Here is a 13,127-nt window from a genome sequence, read left to right on the forward strand (position 1 = left end):
TTGATAGATCATAAAAGTGATCATAAAAGCTTTGCAGTTAAGCTTATCTCTGGAACACCCTAATTTGTTTCACTTATTACAGCTCTTCAACTGCTTCTTCACACATTCCACCTTCAACTTTAATAACTCTAAAAACCCTCTGAGAGTATTTTTCATCATCCCCTCTGTGAAAAGTGGGCCTGTGCAAAGCACACATCACAGCTACTGGGTTTTGTGTTTATTTGTGGAACCTTGGATTAGATAAGTCATGGCGGATGTTGTGGATGATGCTGTTTTGTCTCACAGGGTAAGAGAGTAGCAACTGTCCCCTGTCTCCCGTACCTACTATAGCCTAGGACGTGTTGTTGTGATGTTTTATTCCGTTTACAGTCCGTACTAAGGTGACGACAACAGACATAGCCACACATGCTGTTTATCGGTCGGAAGAAACGTTATGTAATACACGATATGACCCGGTCACACGCACATGCACACGCTCATTCCTCCTTGTTTACTACCTTCCTACTGTACCAGTGGATGGGATTCTTGGAATCTTATTCGCTGGATGCCGCCCACCCCGCTCTCCCATTGGCTGAGGCCGTCTGCTAAATAGGAGAGCCATGTGTGCAGCTACAGACTGCCATCATCACCGCGATCTTTGGATTCTACTGAAAAACTGACCGTAACCATTTACGTTATTTCAATAACAGGTTTCATACTATTATGTTAAATTGAATTCTGAAGATGACCAGCAAAATGAAGTTCGTTCGGTCACTGGTGAAGACAGCAGCGTTGGCCAACGTGCCAAAACACATCGATCACTTCTCCAAGTTCTCCCCTTCTCCTCTCTCAATGAAGCAGTTTTTGGATTTTGGTAAGTGTTTTTTATTCACTTTTACTCCACGATGAAACAAAGGTTGCATCTCGTATGTATAGCTTACGGTTATTAAGAAATCGAATAATGTCTGAAGCTGAATTACCACTTCTCTCTGCTGTTGCAGTACACCTTAGAAGACGGTTGTTAATGGTTTTGATCATGGAGACAATAACAGCTGCAAAGGACGATGATTTGTTTTGGGGATCACAATTTAAGGGGCTGAGGAGCATGAAATAGTGTGTAATTATTCATTTGGCTGAAGGTAGGGCAGAGTATTTTTTTTTTCTTTTCAGATGTGTAGCCTTTTTTATTCAAGCCCTTATGTGCAACAGTTGCGTCTGAGAGGCACCCTTTTGCACATTGGTCTCTACAGTGTTATTTTGCCCTATTCATTTATTTTGTGATACAAATAAAAGTTTCCACAATATTTAAGGTTGATTTCTAGGTTAAGAGTTTGCAAGTTTAACCCAATATTGACAAGTTGTGGGAATCATTTGTGCCCAGAGGCATTGTATTCTTTAGGTTGTGGTTACATAAGTTTGTCTGACCCTCCTGTTCCTGTGAAAATCATATCTCTGGAACGCCCAGAGGATAGTTTCAAAGTGGAAACAGACATCCACTTGAACTTGTAAATAGACTGATTTGAAAATAGTGGTCAGATATCAAAGGTCACTATTACCTCAAGTCTGTTTAACTGTGTTAGGCTAAGCAAAATCTGTGTTTATGTAACCAGGAAAACTAAATGTTGATCTCTGAGATTACATGCTGACATGACATGATTGAAAGACTGCAATAATGAAGTAGGGACATTTTTACTCATTCTTGTGAATGCAACTTTTCAAAGTTAGAATAAAAGATCGACAAACCTTGCCTATCTTTACTTTTCCAGTCAGTCAGAGGAAATGATATCATCAGCATAAATTAGAAGACACTTTACCCTCTCTACCTCTAACATATCCACGCTGATGTCAAGACACAGGTCCACTGATATTAACATGTACTACAGAGAAACACAGAGAAAGGGATTTAAAGAGAAAGATGTGCATTTTGTCTGATGTGTTTGTTTATTTTTGGGCTAAAATATTCTTTCAAACAGTTTCAATATTTTCCCAATATTCAATATTCCCTTAAAGGCCTAACCTTGCAAAGCAGATGGATACGCCTGTTTCCTTGTTTTTTACTGGCGAATCCATCTTGCAAAGCTCCCATATGAACCGTTTGGGCCCGGTTAGAAAGTGACAGGACCAATCAGCGACGAGGGACAGTACTTTCAGGCGCAGCAGAGTCGTGACGTAAACAAGCAGCAGCTAGAGCTGGTGCAGGTACGGAGGAAGAGATTAGCCTGGCTGCTGCTAAAGCACCAGTTTTATCAGAACTTGACAACATTTCTTCAGTAAAAGAAGAACAAAGAACTGCAGTGAGTTGTTTCCTTTTCAAAATTGACAAAGGAAGAGTACTTACAGGTCTATAGTTGCCATGTTTCACGTTATTCCCTTAGTAGCTGTGCACGCGCAGCTCAATAGCGGCTACGTCACATGTTTTGTTGCTCTTATTGGCTCGTAGAGATGTGACAGACAGAACATTCATCCAATCACACTCTGATTTTTTTTAAAGCCTCTGCATTTTCTCAAACGTTTCCTACTGAAGCTTTCCCAGATGGATGTGTGAAACAAATCCATCTGTCGTGCCAGGATATTAAAGGCCACAGTTACAAAATCACTGTCACACTGATTGACTGATGCTTTGATAGAAGAGGATAATAGGAGGGTCTAATTTAAAAACAAATCAAAGTAAAACACACTGTTCACACCTTGTCTCCACTCAAATGTTCCAGTAGATATTTAATAATTGTTCAACTGAATGTAGTCCAGTAATAAAGGTATTAGGTAATTGGGTTATCACCTTGGTCCATTTTACATATTTTTGCTGAATTTTCAATCCAACTTTTTAATGCCACCTCACTCACTGCTTTGTTTGCCAAGTTTGTGAATATGTAGGAATGTAAGAATTCATCATAAAAACCAGCAAGTGGACCACAGGTCGATGTCATTATGTTCTTTACAGGTTAAATTCTGTAGTCTGTACCAATGAATTATGATCACTGTCCGTTCCTAGGTTCAACCAACGCCTGTGAGCGTACATCATTTGTCTTCCTTCGTCAGGAGCTTCCTGTGCGATTGTCCAACAGCATGAAGGAGATCAACCTTCTACCAGACCGGCTGCGTGCCACACCGTCTGTTCAGCTAGTCCAGAGCTGGTGAGATGAACTGCTCACTGAGTCACTGACTGAAAGAATATTTGATTGGTTATTAGTTGATTTGGCCTAACCAAACACTACTACTACTAGTTTTTGTTTATGAATATCTTTTGGAATAAATGTTAAGCAAAATTTTGACATCGAGGTATTCCCAGTCCCATTTGCATATACTACAGTACTACATAGACCACTGATATGGAGGGGGGGCTTCCAATAAACCTTGACCCTAGCACTTATTTTAGCATTTATTTTATATATATATTCATTATGATATTAATTAAGAATGAATAATTTTGAAATTTAAAAGAGTTTGCTCAAAGCCATGCGATTTTGTTTGTAATATATTTGGAGTACAGCCTCAGATGCTCCTTTTTGAATATAGTCTATTACTAAACTTGTAAATCTCTTTCAACCCCCCAGGTTCCTCTTTCTCAGAGAGTAGCACCTCAGTTTTAAGAGTTAATGTTTTGTATGTGACTGCAATTAACAGCAGTCCAACATTGTTGGCCCAGATATAATCAGATTACATTTACCAGCAGAGGGGTGTGGGTGGGGTTGTGTATGTGAAGGGGTTGAACTTTGTTCCAGTTACTCGTCTAACCCCCGCCTTTCTTCCTCCTTTTCCTCTCTGCCTGCTTGTTGTTTGCAGTTTAAGGGTACAGTATGTTCAGAACAGTAGCTGCTGAGTTACAGTTACACAATGTGATGAACCTTTTTATTTTTCAACATTTTACTTGTTTAGAACAAAAAAATGTTTCTTCATAGTCAGTTCAGAGGCTAATTCAAAAATATATTATTTGTCATGGACTTAGGACCTGTAGCTTTCTGCTTTTCCAACTCTTGACAACATGCTGTGGTCACTCCAGGAACTTTCTAGGAATAAGGGCGGGCACACTGGCAATGACAAGCTGAGTGTAAAAGGAGACCTGACAGGGTTAAGTGTAAGCCACCCCTGTTTTTGAAGTCTCGGTAACCCAGTTTTATGTAACCACTCAGGTCATTCTGGGAAATAACTAAAACTTTTCTCTTTTTCTGCTTTAACAGATGTATTGAATTTCACCTTAATGATTTGTGATTTTAAAAAAGATTAACTGCCAATTTGTAATTTGAAAATCAACAACATTCTGTAATCACACATCACAAAACTCTGGAAACTCAAATCTGTTCCCTCACCTTTATTTACCCATAAATAGAAAGATGATGGTAATGTTTTGTTACTAAGTATGCATTACATAATATGGCATGGTATACACATAAACAACAACCTCTTACACCACATGAGGTTAAGACAGGTAAAATATGAAGTGAGAGAAACAGGTGCATAACAAAACTTAAAGCAAAGCAAGCATTAAAAAAAACAAGCCAGATATCTTATATATGTGGCACTTTCAAATAGTGCTTCTTTAGTCACAGGGCTTTTGCCTATTTCAGAAAGAGGACTGTAAGTGCTTTGTCTCACTATAGGTGTTGTTATTAAACCACAAAGTTCAGACTTTTGGGTTCTTATTTTTTGGGCTAAAGCTCATAGTCATGCATGTAATTTGTGAGTGGTGAATGACATACAGCAACCTGGACTTGCATAGTTTCTCGTGACCGACTGGGTGTCAGGTCATCTCTGGGAGCCAGAGTCACATTGGAGTTATTTTCTTTATATTACGTCATCACGCACACATGCCTCTGTGATGGATGAGTGTGTTTACGTTCTCCACACTGTTTATTCTTGTTCACGCATTAGAAAGTACTCATAATACTACCAGGCTGTAGCAGGGTTTAATGTGTAGACATGTTTGTCTGACATGCTATCTGTTACTATCTGTGATAGCAGACATGCTGGGCAGTTAGTTAACCCTTTGTGTTTTTGCAGGTACATCCAGAGCCTAATGGAGATCCTGGAGTTTCTGGACAAGAACCCAGATGACCAGGAAGTTCTTGAGACGTGAGTGTGATAATAATTTTTAAAAAGTTTTTGACTTTTCTGGACTCTCTTATATTTTCTCTTACTTTCTTTGTCACCGACTCAGGTTTGTGGAGGTCTTGGAGGCGATCAGAAACCGGCACAATGAGGTGGTCCCCACCATGGCTCAGGGAGTCATTGAGTACAAAGAGGCTTTCGGGCAGCAGGATGCTGTTACTGACCACAACATTCAGTACTTCCTGGACCGCTTTTACACCAGCCGCATCTCCATCCGTATGCTCATCAACCAGCACAGTAAGCAGCCACGCATGCACACTCTGCCACAATTCTCCAACCAGCAGCTCACCTCTGGCAGATTACTGCACTGGAATTGTATCCAGAGTATTTCATTTCTAGGGGCAATTGTGGTTGGAGATTAACCACCAGTTTTGTTTTTCTCTATTTTTTGCAGCACTTGTCTTCTATGGCAACACAAACCCTGCCCACCCAAACAGCATTGGCTGTATTGACTCCCTCTGTGATGTAACAGAGGTTACACGAGGTAAGAAGAAAGGCAGAGAGAATGAGACACTGACGGTGGTGTTGATTTGTTGTTTGTTGGAGAATATTGCTAACTTTTTCTTAGAATGAATTATGTTCTCAAGGAATTCACTTACTTTCCATCCATGACATTGGTAATCTAAAACATGTATTAACACAGCACTCCAAGGGGTGCATTGCTGCGACCCAGTGAAATTAAAAATAATAATCACTATCAAGTTATAAGATGATTTTTATTTTTCTTACAAGATTCTTTTTATTTCATAACTGGATGATTTCAAGATATTTCACATATTTCACAAATTCTTGAAGCACATCTTTTACAGGTAATTCAGCAGTGTGTATCTGTTGCATGGATTATTATTTTTTCTCCACAATAAACAAATAGAGCCTTCAATTTAGCAAAGTTAACAGAAAAGGCAAGCAGGCTGCTAGTGAGGCAGTTTTTTGGTCCACTAGAGCTCACTATTTCATGTTAACATCATTACTTTAAGCAAGCAAATGCTGTTGTGCATGTTGACAGCAGCCTTCCCTTGAGCCCCCTCCATTTTTATCATCTTCCCTGCTTTGATGCTCCCTTTGGATACTGGCTGTTGCTCATAATCTGTCCATTAAACATATGTATATTTACATGAAGAAGGAGGAAATTACAGTCACATTAAACATGTTTGAATTTCTTTGGTGAGAAAGGAAACGACTGGTTTCGGACAGCTTGAGCTGTTTATGACTGCCATACACCAATTGGTAAAGATGGTCAGAGCTTATTAAAACACCAACTAATGTCTTAAATTGTGATTCTAGTATTTAAATAATGATCTGAAATGTCAAATTGCTTGTGAAGGTGTTTATGCTGGTTTTTATACATTTTTATTTATATAAAGTACATTTACAAAACCAAAGACCCTATGATAGAGTACGAATCAAGAATTATGAAAATGTAAGGTATAAAACATTAGGGAAAGCTAGTTCTTAATTTTCATGTTATATTATTTCATAACAAGACCCATTTTCTTTATTACGTTGTGCACCCTGATCAAAGGAACTCCTCATGTTATGAAATGAACCAGATCAATAACTGGTCTAGAGCTGACAGACTGCTTATCCAGTCTGGCCCACTTTCAGCATTAAAACAGGGTTAGGGCAGTTTGTTGTGACCCAACACAGCCGCTGTTTGCTTTTAATATGACCTTTGATTTATCAAATCTGATTATCTTTATATCTGGTTTACCATTTGCACAGGGTAAACAGTCTTTCTGTCTCTTCAGATGCCTATGAGAGTGCTAAGATGCTGTGTGAACAGTACTACCTGGGGGCGCCAGAGCTGGAGCTTAGGCAGATGAATGGTAAGACACAAAACTACTAATAGTTTCATTAAAGGGATATTTTGGATAGTTTAAGGTGGGGTTATATAAGGTACCTATCAGTACAGTCAGTGTTTAACCAATAGCAAATGATGTGCAGTGTTACCCTTGTTTGAGAAGGCCTGCTGCTGTCCCAGTGTAGTAGTGTCATGCATGCAGTGAAACATCTTTAAGTCACCTCATGAGTTTCTTTAGTGTCTTTAATGTGTGTAATGTATGTTTAAAGCTTTGACTGTTTTATTTTTCCTTCCTTCAGCCAACAATGTCAGAGAGCCAATCTATATTTCTTATATTCCATCCCACCTGTACCACATGCTTTTTGAATTATTCAAGGTAAGAAAAATACTGCTGCTGCAAAAACACATAGCAAACTCTTTTATCACATAAAGAATTGAAGGAACCTCCTTTCCCAACCTTCTAGCTGCTAAAGCTATGTTTCTTCTATGTAGAATGCCATGAGAGCAACCATTGAGAACCATGAGGCCAGCAGGACCCTCCCACCCATCAAAATCATGATCGCTCTTGGTAGAGAGGACCTGTCAATAACGGTATGTAGCTCCTCTGTCAGATAAAGGAATAACAATTATACAAAATGTATGTCTTCAAGTGTTTGAGTTTTACTGAACTGTCTATACAATAACATAGTATCTTGTGGAATTTTATGGACCTCACACCTTTTGTTGTTAAAATAAGAGTGAAAGAAAATCACTGGTAAGGAAACAAGAGTTAAAGTAGGAACAAACACAATTGCACAGATTTGTCACATAAACAACAGGTACTACGGGAAGTTGAGGACTTGCCACATCAGACGATACGATGAATTCTGTGTCAGTGTTGTAAAGGCTCAGGATGAGACAAGAACATGAAAACCCTAAGCACATGTAATTACAGCTTTAACTAAGCTTCTAATAAGTTACAAGTTTAACAAGAGAGGTTTTACCTGAATGCCCCGCATTCCTGACCAAGAATAGCAACAAAGCTGGCTCCTCTAAAACGTTCTACTTCAAAAGCATGATAATCCTGCCTAGGTATGTTACATATACATAATGTACACATTCAGATTTTCTTTATACAAGAAAGAGTAGACTTAATACTTTCCTCTTGCCCTCATTCCAAAAAGACGTAGTTTGGCTCAGCTCATTATTATTCAATATTTCCTTCTTTTGGTAAAACTGAATGTGGTTTTTAAGGGTGGAGCTACACGCATGCCCGTGCTTGTTTATGCTTTTTGCTAGCATTTGATTTATTGCCTCCGCCAAGGAGGTTATGTGATCGGGTGGGTTTTAGTTTGTTAGTTTGTTAGAATGTAAGCAACATAACTCAAAAAGTCATGGACGGATTTTCAGGAAATGTCAGAAATGGCATAAGGAAGAACTGATTAGATTTTGGGACTGATCTGGATCACCGTCTGGATCCAGGTTTTTTTAAAAGGATTCTTTACAATTGGGAGATAGGGCTAATGGCAGAGGTCTGCACTGTTATCACTTTACACCAGGAGATGGCAGACATGAGTAACTTCAATCCCAGCAGCATTTCTTGGTGTGTTTCTATTCTAAGTTTTGGAGTTTATAGAGTTTGAAAGACGCATGCCCGGTCAAGGAGACGAGTTGGAGTGTAACAGAGAGAAAGACAGCGAATTGTAGCAAGAATACTCACAATGCTGGGAGGAATAGAGGAAAATTCACCCTCTGCCATGACTTTCAGTCGTGAGACCATGGTTAAGACTGTCAGTGCATCTGTTGGCACCGGCAGGCAGTGCTTCTGGCATGACAGTCTACACGTCGGAGCCAATGCTCCGTGCCTCCACCCCACTGGGGAAGGAGTAATCGGCGAATTATTGGGTGTGATCCGGATCACCCTCTGGATCCAAGAATGTGTTAAAGGATTCTTCACTACTGGGAGATACGGCTAATGGCGGAGGTCTGTGCTCTCTGAGTGCTTTTCTAGTTTAAAACATGTGACTCCAAAATGTGACCTCCACTTCCTTTTCATTATTTTGTTTGAAGTTTTTTTTTCTTTTTTCTTTAAGTATGCTGTAAAACCGCAAAAGTTAAACATACTCGGAATTTTTCTTGAAACTGATTATATAGTGTTCTCAAGTTAGAATATATCAGTTACACTGTTATCCCCAATGAGTCAGTGGAACTCAAAACCTTAGAGATTAACTAAGTACATGAAATTCTAAGCAACTGAAAAAAGTTATTTGTTTTGTAGCAGGTACTTAGCCATTTAAAGTTATATCAACTCAATTTCACTCATGCATTTATGTTGGATGTTGTTAACTTAACTGTAACTTAAAAAACACTGTGGAAATGGTCCTACACTTAAAAATTCTGTTTAAATCCAATAGAAAACAAAATGTTTACATACTTTTCATAAAGCTACATGTTATTCATCCACTGCAGTTTGCCCGTATTTCTTTATTCTTGTACATTCATGCTACTCAACTTAGGCCAACTAAAGCATCCACTAGTGACAATAACTGTAGGATGCTCACTGAACCAGGAAGTCCTCTACCCTGGTATTCAGCAAACCAGCCACGGTGTTGGTGGCACTTCTCTAACTGTGTCAGTGACTGCACTCATGCTGCAAAAGTGTCTAATGCCCAAAGGCATTCTGGGAAAACTATGCAGATTAAGGGATGATTGTTAAATAATTGAAGTGCAATTACAAAAAAAAGAGAAATACTGAAAATGATTGTAAAATGGTTGTAGTACTTTAATTGGGTGGCTGGGGTACGACTCCGACCCTCAGCACTTTCCTGCTTATCATCGCTATAAAGGCATTAAAAAGCCACAAAACCTGTGAAAACCTCAGAAAAGCAGTTTTATTGTACAAAATAGGTTTTTGCTTTTTAATCAGACAAACAGTCCTCTGAATTTAACAGCTTGATGATGAAAATCAGCATCACATGTGGGTTTTGACAGGAATAAGGGCCAGTTAAAATGAGCTTCCACCAAATTAGGATTTTTTTCTAGTTTTTTTTTATCATCAGTTAAACAAGAATAGTTAGAAGACTTGCTTAAAAAGGGGGCGACAGCTCCTGCTGTTACATGTAGACATGTCCTTGAGCAAGACACAAACCCCGAATTCCTCCCACTGCTTTGTCAGAGGTGTGCAAATATGTTTGAAATGTTTTAGTATAGAACTCTCAATAGATATGGGTCTTGCTGTGAAAAAATGAAACTCATGGGGTTCTGATCTGAAAGTAAGCCTATGCTCTGTATTCAGCAGGAAAATCCAAGATGACGGCCAAAATCCAGATTATAGGGCAGCCTTACGGTTTAACCTGCAACGTCAGCTTAACCTCTTTATCAACCTCTGCTTCTCTCCAGATGAGTGACAGGGGAGGTGGTGTTCCCTTCAGGAAGACTGAGCGTCTGTTCAGCTACATGTATTCAACTGCTCCCAGACCCACCTTTGGAGAAAAACACAGAGCCCCACTGGTGAGTAACTTGCATACAAACACACGTTAGAGCACTTTATTATAACATGACAAAAGCTTACCCGTGTATGATATTGTATATGTGCAGGCAGGGTTTGGCTACGGTCTGCCAATCTCTCGTCTCTATGCTCGCTACTTCCAAGGAGACTTACAGCTCTACTCTATGGAGGGTCACGGCACTGATGCCGTCATACACCTGAAGGTAACAGGAACCCAAGAGTAACTGCATTTGAGAGGGTCTTTGTCATTATGCTCTCAGTAGATGGTACCTGATAGCATGAGTTACAGATTGAAGATAACTTTCAAACCAAATGTCCAAATGTGTGTAAAAAAAACCCCCAGTAGATTATTATCATGTTTATTCTCCATTTCTATCTCTAGGCATTATCCACCGACTCAGTGGAGAGACTACCAGTTTTCAACAAGACTGCTTTGCGCCATTATAAGCTGAGTTTGGAGGCGGACGATTGGTGCATTCCCTCCAGGGAACCGCTTGACTTGGCTGTCTACCGTGCTGCCAAGTGATTTAATCAATGATTTGGTTAGTTCTCACTGGCATGAACTCTCAAAAACAGCACTTTCAGTCACAAAGTGTTGCTTAAATGAAGGGCATTATGGGAACTGAACTTAGCTAAATGGCTCTAAATGTCCAAATGGACTCTTGCTGTACCCCTATACCTAGGAGACTTCTGTTCGGTCCCATGTGCAACCAAAAGTCTATGTTAAAGCATAATTTTAGTCAAAGCCATTAGCCGTGCCAATGTTTTTCAATGCCAAACTGCCAATGTTTCACATAGGCTACACTTTTAAATGTTTTAAATGACAGTGGTTTGGGCCCTAGAAGAAGGACTTTGGTGCTCTTTTAGCTGTGGTTCACGTTAACAAACATTTAGTAGTAAAAAAATCTTGTAAGAGTTTGAAAAAATCTAGATATACGTTTTAATCACAAAAAGCTGCAAAAGCTAAAGTGACCAAAAGTGATAAGAAAGGCAGAACATTCAGGTCTTGATAGTTTTGGTACATCCTTGCCTTAAGGGAATGCCTTCTTCCTGTTTCTTCTCCAGCTTTCTTTACGTGTGTGCCTTACTTGGAAGGGAAGAAAAGCAGATAAACAAACCAAGTCAAGAGTGTAACAACACTGTTTTGGAAAATCGGAAAGGGAAAGAATCTGGAGAAGTGAATATAATTAATAGTAGTGCTGGTCATTTTTAGGAGAACAGGTAACTGAACTTTTTTAATGAGTCTAGTCTAGAACAATATGCAGCATGTCTGCCAACTTCACACTAGTGCTACAATGACATCCTCAACCTCACATGAAAAACCCATTTACTCAGATCAGTGTGTATTTGCTGATGCCTTTCAAGATATTTTAAGGGGTCTACTTAGTCGATCAGGTCTTTGGTGTCATGATGCCAGCAAGAATATTTCCTCAGAACAAAAAAGTGCCTATGCATGTTCATTTACTTTGCTTTATTGTGTGTTTTGCTTTCTAAGAGTGAACCAGTCAGTAACAATACTACTTCAAAAACTTGATGCTGCATAAATTTGTGTTTTATGTTTTTTTTTACTGACTAAAGATGCAGAACAATTACTTGCTCAGCTGCTTAGTTACTGATAAGGATGAGGATTAAAGATCATTCAGTGGGTGTATAAAAGGTACTGTAACAATTATGTAAACTTGTGTTCTGTTGACAGGATTCAGGTTATTCATTAATTGTCTTCGCTTTTAATGTGTTGAGCCTCGAAATCAGCTTTTTGTTAAAGACCTGTAACGGACCCAAACTGCTACGTGTGTATTGATTGCTGTACAGTTTATTGTGATTCACTGTGTGTATTCACATACCCAGAGATTGTATTATCTGAAGGACCTGTATTTCATTGTATTTTTGAAGTGAACTGTTCATATATGAAGACTTTTATTTTTATAAAGAAATGTCCGGAAAATAAACCAACCAGAAAAGAATTTTACTTCTGTCTTTGTGGTTAGTTTAATTAGTGATAAATGTGTGTGTGTGTGTGTGTGTGTGTGTTTGCTCAACTCTGGAGCTTAGCTCTGCTGTTTGAGTCTCTGTAGCAGACTGTCACTTTAGTTCTGCTGTGAAATGTACAGACGAAAGTGATATACCTGAACCAGAACAAATCAGATACTGAGTTACATAACACCATCATGGAAAGACGTGGCAGGATGTATGTGTGTATTTCTCTGTGAGGGTGACCTGGATTAATTTACAACAGTAACGGGTCAAAGCAGGGACTTTGGCCACCATGCAGGGTGTGCCTGTCAGGACTTCAGTTATCATGCAGTATGTGTGTGCAGCCTGTAATAAAAACAAATAGGCTATTAGAACCTTTATTTATTACCATAGTTCAAACCAAATTATGACTTTAAGGTGTTATCCCAAAAGCTTATTCAGAATAGGAGAATAATCAACAACAAAGTCAGGTGACTAGAAGGACCACAAAAATCCAGCAAATAGAAGGTTATTTTAAGGGCTCCATCCCAGCATTTAGAAAAGCAGATAGAATTCTTCCCTTTGTTTATCTCAGTTATATTTTCAATTATTAGGATCCCCTTCACTGGTAAATGGACTTACACTTACACAGTGCTCTTCTAATCAGCTGACTACATAAAGCACGTTTTAGACTTACCCATGCTCACCAATTAATACACTGATTGTAGAGAAGTGGCCAGAAGTATTCATACACTTTGGGATTAAATGTATTACTCAAGGACATGTGGACATGTGACTGCA

The 13,127-nt window shown here is 39.0% G+C and overlaps 1 protein-coding gene across 1 annotated transcript; it reads left to right on the plus strand.

The window, feature by feature from the left end:
• Positions 1-612: 612 nt before the first annotated feature.
• On the plus strand, positions 613-12,337 carry LOC121503371 (pyruvate dehydrogenase (acetyl-transferring) kinase isozyme 2, mitochondrial-like). The gene is made up of 11 exons (XM_041777734.1): positions 613-853; positions 2,972-3,113; positions 4,978-5,049; positions 5,135-5,322; positions 5,480-5,569; positions 6,834-6,911; positions 7,186-7,262; positions 7,379-7,477; positions 10,265-10,375; positions 10,463-10,576; positions 10,756-12,337. The coding sequence occupies exons 1-11, from the start codon at positions 724-726 to the stop codon at positions 10,897-10,899; spliced, it is 1,245 nt and encodes a 414-aa protein (XP_041633668.1). The 5' UTR covers positions 613-723; the 3' UTR covers positions 10,900-12,337.
• The last annotated feature ends 790 nt before the right edge of the window (positions 12,338-13,127 follow it).

This window comes from Cheilinus undulatus, linkage group 21 (genome assembly GCF_018320785.1).
Source record: "Cheilinus undulatus linkage group 21, ASM1832078v1, whole genome shotgun sequence".
Lineage (NCBI taxonomy): Eukaryota > Metazoa > Chordata > Actinopteri > Labriformes > Labridae > Cheilinus > Cheilinus undulatus.

Bases quoted from the DNA above. Each gene is read 5' to 3' on its own strand.
- LOC121503371 (XM_041777734.1), top strand. From the start codon at position 724: ATGACCAGCAAAATGAAGTTCGTTCGGTCACTGGTGAAGACAGCAGCG. The intron at 5,050-5,134 runs GTGAGTGTGATA...TCACCGACTCAG, and splicing joins GACCAGGAAGTTCTTGAGAC to GTTTGTGGAGGTCTTGGAGG. The intron at 7,478-10,264 runs GTATGTAGCTCC...GCTTCTCTCCAG, and splicing joins GAGAGGACCTGTCAATAACG to ATGAGTGACAGGGGAGGTGG.